This window comes from Penaeus vannamei, chromosome 41, assembly GCF_042767895.1.
Source record: "Penaeus vannamei isolate JL-2024 chromosome 41, ASM4276789v1, whole genome shotgun sequence".
Lineage (NCBI taxonomy): Eukaryota > Metazoa > Arthropoda > Malacostraca > Decapoda > Penaeidae > Penaeus > Penaeus vannamei.
In genome coordinates, this window is record NC_091589.1 from 17,160,046 (window position 1) to 17,167,184 (window position 7,139).

Here is a 7,139-nt window from a genome sequence, read left to right on the forward strand (position 1 = left end):
GAAACCCCTGTGTATGGCATTCAGCGATTATGAAAAGGCATTTGCCTCTGTACAAATACTAGCAGTATTAGGTGCTATTCGACAACAGGGAGTAGAGGAGGTATATTGTAAAATATTGGAAGATATATACAAAGATGGGACAGCAACCATCAAACTCCACACGGAAACTGATGAAATACCAATTAAAAAAGGCGTTAGACAGGGCGACACCATCTCACCAAAACTGGTTACAGCTTGTTACTCGAGGAAATATTCAAGAAACTAGAATTGGAAGGGAAGGGTATCAAAATAGGAGACGAATACCTAAAAAATCTAAGATTTACAGACGATATTGTTCTCCTTAGTGAATCAACAGATGAAATGCAGCAATTAATAAACGATCTGAATAAAGTCTACAAGTCGAACTTAAAATGAACAAGAAAAAGACTAAAGTCCCATCCGAACAGATTCATGTACAAGGCGAAGCACTAGAGGTATATATATCAAGTATATATATCTAAGACAACTAGCAGACAAACATGAAGAGGAAATAAAGCGACGAATCAGCCTAGGCTGGAGTGCCTCCAGACACAGTAGCATACTAAGAGGATCCTTGCCATTGTGTTTAAAGAAAAAAGTCTTTAACCAATGCATCTTCCCAGTTATGACCTATGGGGCAGAAACATGGACTACAACCAAATTACTTATATATATATATATATATATATATATATATATATATATATATATATATATATATATATATATATATATATATATATATATATATATATATATCTTGCGTTCTGGAGTCTTACAATTATAATTCATGTATATATATGCAAACTTCCTTTAATCAGTTTCATGTGAACTATCAACACAATAAACTACCTACAGCCTAAATAACCACTGCAGCATTTTTACAAATCCTGAAACTGGCTGGGAGGCTTCAGGTTCGTCATGAGGTCCAGTCGTTGTTCTGCATTGGTTTCCTCTGGTTCACATTCCTGACGTTCTAACGGATTTCTGCTTCCTTGGTTGTCCCCATTAATTCCAGCTCCAAACGGTTGCTTTACACGTTTATCGTCCGATTCTTGATTTTCCTTGGTAATATCGCTGAGTTGGTCTGTTCTTATTTTCCTATTTTTCTCACCTTTTGTTTCCTTGTCACTAAGTCTTTTTACTTCACCACTCAATATTTCTTTTTTGTTATTCATTATATCAGCCCTACTGGCTGTGCTTTCTTTGGTTGTGTTTATAGTTGTATTTTCAGTATTCACAGGTATTTTTTCAGAAGTTCCCATTTCTTCAATGTTTTCATACTCATCTTTCTTATCGTCTTTCTGTGGCTCTTTTGAAGGATTCTTTATCATTTCTAAACCATTTGTTACATCTGCACCTTGGACCTGGAATCTTTGTGTTGGAGATTTGAATTTAGATTCACTTTCTGGATTTAGCGATTTGTCTAGGCAACTATTATCTTTGTTTTGTTTGAGCCCAGCTTTACTTGAGCGGTTTTCAGCTACAGGGAACACAATAGTCTCAGAAGACCTCGCAACAGGGGAGCCACGACTGCCGTCAGGTGACAAAGTATCTCGAACGTCCACAATGTCGCCATCCTCAATACCATGGGTAAGGTAGAAGTTGAAGCTCTCTTGACAATCCATAGACAAGTGGGCTCGTCGTTCGTCCAGCTCCCATGCTGGTTCAAAATTTCCATTACCTTTAAGCACCATCAATTCTGGGTGAGAATAGTAATTGTGGTAAGTAATATACATTTTTACATTTTGTCTCAGATAAAAAAAAAAAAAAAAATCGATGGAAAGATAAATCTAATAACGATAACTTTCCTCATATTCTTTCACGCTTCTTATCTCTTAATACATAAAATCAACTTTACAAACCATCGGGAAGAACTCACTTGTAAGAGTTGGTAGATAGCAGAAACAGGCATTTGTTGGGTGCGATTTGTCACGGACACAGGAATGATCTGGTCTGGCAAGCCACCATCCCTCCTAAGAGAAGTGAACTCCTCCGCACGCACGCCTTGCCATGCTATATACGTCGACCACAAGGACAAAATCAGTTCAAAGGTAAATCCTACTAGCTGATTGACACTGATACTCAGGGTCAGCTGATGCTCTTCTTCCTCCAAGTTATATGGATGATACCTAAGAAAAGATACACCTAGAAATTTTATGATTTATAATATATCGTTATAAAGTATTTTGTACATTCTTAATATCGAAAAAGCATTCATTTCTGTTCTGTAATCTTACATTACATGTACCATCTTCTTTTGCCTTTTAGGAAATTATATTTACCAATGTAGCTCAACCGCACACACTTACCATGATATAATTCATAGATTCGTTGTTTGATACTGTTTCATATCGTTGCCCAGCAAAATGAAAATAATGGAGTGAGAGTAAAATGAAACGAAGTAATAGTTTAAAATCTAATAATACTACCATGTGTTACAAGAATGCTTTCTTAGACATTATTATCACTACATCATAATCATTTTATATGGCGGATATGATTGGTACAATATAAATTGTTTAGAAGCGGACTGTGGAAAGCCTCAAGAAAAGCCGTGGCCATTGAAGACCTCGCCTAGTAAGATCTAGCAGCTGCTAATGTTGGAGTGTCTTCAACCTTCGTTCTATGACTTTCGAAGCTCATGATTGTAAGATTATAGGATAGACATGAGGCTGCTTTTGCGACATAAAAAACATAAAACCATAACTATGGGAGTGCGAAATTGGGAAATGAAAATGTAATCTAATGAATGTAAAATATAGTTTGAAAGTAGTTGTTGTTTTATCATCTTTATGAGTTTCGATGTCTCCGAGGAAAGTCCAATTTAAACTCACAAAATGCAAACAACAGTAGTCATAGTTATAATCTTATATTTTTTCATAACATTTTCATTCTTTACTACACACACACACACACACACACACACACACACACACACACACACACACACACACACACACACACATATATATATATATATATATATATATATATATATACATATATATATATATACATTTTGTGTGTGTATTTTGATTATATCATTTAAATAGAATATTCACATTTCAGGTCTAATTTATTTGATTACAATGTATTTATGTACTCTGTACATTTTCCAGCTTTCAATTTTTCCAGGCTTGTACCCTAGTGCGGATACTCCAGCACTGCTGCAGTGCGACGGCATAGCATGAAAAGTGACAATTATCAGTTATAAGTTATAGTCTCGATTGACATGGAGTGTTTGTGCGAGAGATATCATGCAACATGAATTGTAAAGCCACTCATGACCAACGGATTCCATAAATAATAACATGTATATACCAATATATATATATATATATATATATATATATATATATATATATATATATATATATATATATATATATATATATATATAACATCTTTTTCCAGTTTCTTAGAGCAAAAGGAGTTCTTTTCGATCCTTCTATACACGTCCAGGGTAGTCTTGCCATATCGTCGTCGTATAGATTGTGTTATAGAGGTGTTCCTTGGGAATCTTATCCTGATTAGGAAAAAGAAAACCAATACTGCTGAGAAAAACTTCATTGTTGCAGACGTTTCGGAGATGCAATCTCCATCCTCAGTGCTAAAACAGATACAAGTATTTTTCTTATAGAAAGTGCTTACAAAGAATAGAAAACATATAATGCAAAAACATTTGAAAAAACAAGGTACATAAGAATAGTAAAATGCAAAAGAGGCAAACTAACCATTCGACAGTATTGATGGTTATTACATGGTGAACAGGGTGGTTGCAGTGGTTGTGCCATTAAGTTCTGGGTTCATGGTAATGATGTGGAGAGATTCAGCTATGATCAGGTCAAATCTGTTAGGGTGGGAGGTCAAGATTTTGAAATCAGTAGTGTTAAACGGGTGGTTGTGAAGGTGAGAGTGCTCTCTGATTGCTGAGTAAGATGGTTTGCTCAGTGGTAGGCCAGTCCTGATAGACTTGCCTTTATGTTCGAGAATGCGGTGTTGCAGCCAACGTGAGGTTGAACCCACGTACCTAGCCTGACAGCTAGGACAAGTAAAAAGGTAGACCACATTTGAACATAATTCAGAGTTGCACTTTTTCCTTTGTTTTAAAAAATTGCCAATTGAATTGCTATTATAAAAAACAAACCGGAAACTAACTTGAGGATAGCACTGTTTGAAGATCTTGTTTAACGAATTTCTGATTTCAAAACTAAGACTGCCCATATATGGTAATTTGATGTATTTGACATCTTTGTTAACCGTGGTAAGTACAGGTTTGTGTGAAAGTTTCTGGCTAAGAAAGTTATTAAGGACTCGATGAAATAGGTTGGATGGGTACCCATTCGAGATAAAATAATCCATTAAATACATAGCTTCTGTGTGGAAATTGGCCCACGTGGAACAAATGTTGTAAGCTCGATTAATTAGTGTTTTCAGGCTATTAAGCTTATAAATGCGAGGTATGTAGCTTAGAAAATGAAGTCCGAGGCCAGTGAATGTTGGTTTCCTATAGGTGTTTACAGAAAAACAACCATTATGAAATGTAACGGTAGTGTCTAAGAATGATAGTTTATTGTTTTGTTCAGCTTCACAGGTAAATCTAATGTTGAGGTGTTGTGAATTAAGATAAGACATAAAAGGATTAATGTGAGAGGGGTCATTGAAAAGCAGGAAAGTGTCGTCCATGTATCGACGGTAATAAATTGGTTTGAAGCTCGAAGGGCAGTTATTGAGCCAAGCTTGTTCATGATAACAAAGGAAAGTATTAGCATAACAAGGGCCAAGTGGTGATCCCATTGCTACGCCATCAACTTGAGTGTAAAGAGATTCATTAAAAGTAAATACTGAATGGTGAGCAGCGATGTCTAAAAGTTTTCCATAGGTTGTTTTGTCCAGACCAAACTCATTTAGAGTCAAAGTGGTAGTTTTGTTAACTATTATTTCTGTTGTTTCTCTTAGTGGGACATTTGTAAATAGTGCTTCTATGTCAAAACTGGCCATAGTAACAGGGCGTAAGGGTTTTAGTGAACAAATTTCTTTGACAAAAGCAAAGGAGTTGTCTATCATATACTGATTGATCGTTAGTGGGGAGATTATCTTCACTAAGAATTTGGCAATGTTGTAGTTGAAAGTACCAACTGCTGAAATGATGGGCCGAAGGGGATGACCAAGTTTGTGTATTTTAGGCAAACCATATAAGAAACCAGGTTTTGAGCCAGAAGTAGTGAGAAGGTTATAAGTGGCTTCCCCAATAGATGTTTTTATAGGGCGTAACAACCTATTCAATTTGTCTTCTAGCTTTAAAAGATAACTAGCAGTATCACAGCTAATTCGTTTAAATTTAGAGCTCTCATCCAGTATGGACTGTAGTTTGCTTTGGTAATCTTCTTTGTTAAGGATAACGATTCCCCGACCTTTATCTGGTCTGGTAATGATGATATTATCATCGTCCTTTAAAAATTTCAGTGAAGTAAAGAACGAATGATGTTCATGGTTGTTCTTGATATAATGTTTAAATTTCTTGAATGTGTTGTTAGCCACAATAGAGATGGTACTTGTGATATGGTTCCACCTTTCTTTATAAATCTTACAGTTTCGGATGGTATGACACAGTTTTTCAAAGCAAAGAAAAAAATGTGTGTGGTTAATGGTGTTAGGTGGCATACAATAATCCAGACCTAAAGAGAGTAGATCTTTTTGATCATTTGATAATATCTTATCAGAAAAATTGAAGATGACTTTGTTTTTGTCAACCTTTTTACTCAGATCAATGCCTAATTTTAATAACTTTCTGCAGTGTCTGAAGTCAACATTGCTTAATTTGTTGTTAACATTTTTATCAATGATAGACAGTAAACAATTTGCATCAAAGGGAGATACAATGGATTTAAAGAGAGAGATGTCATCCTCCAGTTTTTTGTAGCTGGCAGGAATCTTTTTCTTTAGTTTCTTTATTTCCCAATCCAATAGGTCAAAACACCAGGAGCGATACATTCTGGTGGTTTCAAATATAGGGCAATATACTTTGAATTTAATAAAATCCGGGATGATTCCATAATCTTTGCAAGTGTTCAGATATTTAACATCTTTTTCCAGTTTCTTAGAGCGAAAGGAGTTCTTTTCGATCCTTCTATACACGTCCAGGGATAAGATTCCCAAGATGGGAGTAGCAAACTCAAGAACCAGCTTGAGCTACTAACCTTCTCATATAGATATGAGAATAGATAAGGGAAATGACATCGGCATCCACAAGGATAACTTGAACCGATTGTCATTTCATAAAGAAGAAAAAATGCGTATTGTGCATCATTTCCACTAATCACGATCAGCAATGCCACAAGGCAAAATAATAGTCTTAGACTACGACACAACAAATCCTATAGATGAAGATTTGATTTTACAGTGTGTATTGAACTGCGTGAAGAGTGTGTACTGATTGCGTGTTATGTTTTAACTCATCACGGCAACATCGCGGGTAAAAGAGATAACCAGCAATTACGACACAACAAATCCTATAGATGAAGATTTTATTTTACAGTGTCTGTTGTCTACGTGAATGAGTGTGTGTGTGTAAATATGAGTGTGAATAGCGTTCATCTTAGCAAATGTTATAATCATTAATACGTTAATACAACAATCATTCCAATAACCACAAGAATTCAACATCAAATGATATGCAATGGAACATACGCAATTATGAATGTTGACATGATAAAATATTCTTTTGCAAGCTTTCGGAATGTGTTATCCCCGATTATCTAATCATAATGACATACGCTACAAAATCTGACAAACTGAGGTATTATATCATGCTTACACACGTAAGAGTACGCTAGCCTTCATCGCTGGGGGGTTCTTTCCTTTTTACCCTAATTACCTGAATGAAATGAAGTGAACTGAATGAGACTCGAATTCTATCAGTAGTATATTCTTCAATCTGTGAATGGCGCACGCAGCTATCATCTACGAATCACACGATTGTTGGAAGTTTCCTGTACATGCAGCAGTAAAGAAAGGTGAGAAGGTTGTGATTACTAAACAAATTAATTTGAGCTTAAACCCTAGTCCTTTTCTAATCAGACATTAATACACGCTCACACTGACTCAATATGCTGAAC

The 7,139-nt window shown here is 35.6% G+C and overlaps 1 protein-coding gene across 1 annotated transcript; it reads right to left on the reverse strand.

Moving 5' to 3' along the window:
* Positions 1 to 4,820: 4,820 nt before the first annotated feature.
* On the reverse strand, positions 4,821 to 6,229 carry LOC138860515 (uncharacterized). The gene is made up of 3 exons (XM_070118097.1): positions 6,222 to 6,229; positions 4,867 to 6,016; positions 4,821 to 4,832 (listed from the first exon to the last, which is right to left on the reverse strand). The coding sequence occupies exons 1-3, from the start codon at positions 6,227 to 6,229 to the stop codon at positions 4,821 to 4,823; spliced, it is 1,170 nt and encodes a 389-aa protein (XP_069974198.1).
* Between the last annotated feature and the right edge of the window lie 910 nt (positions 6,230 to 7,139).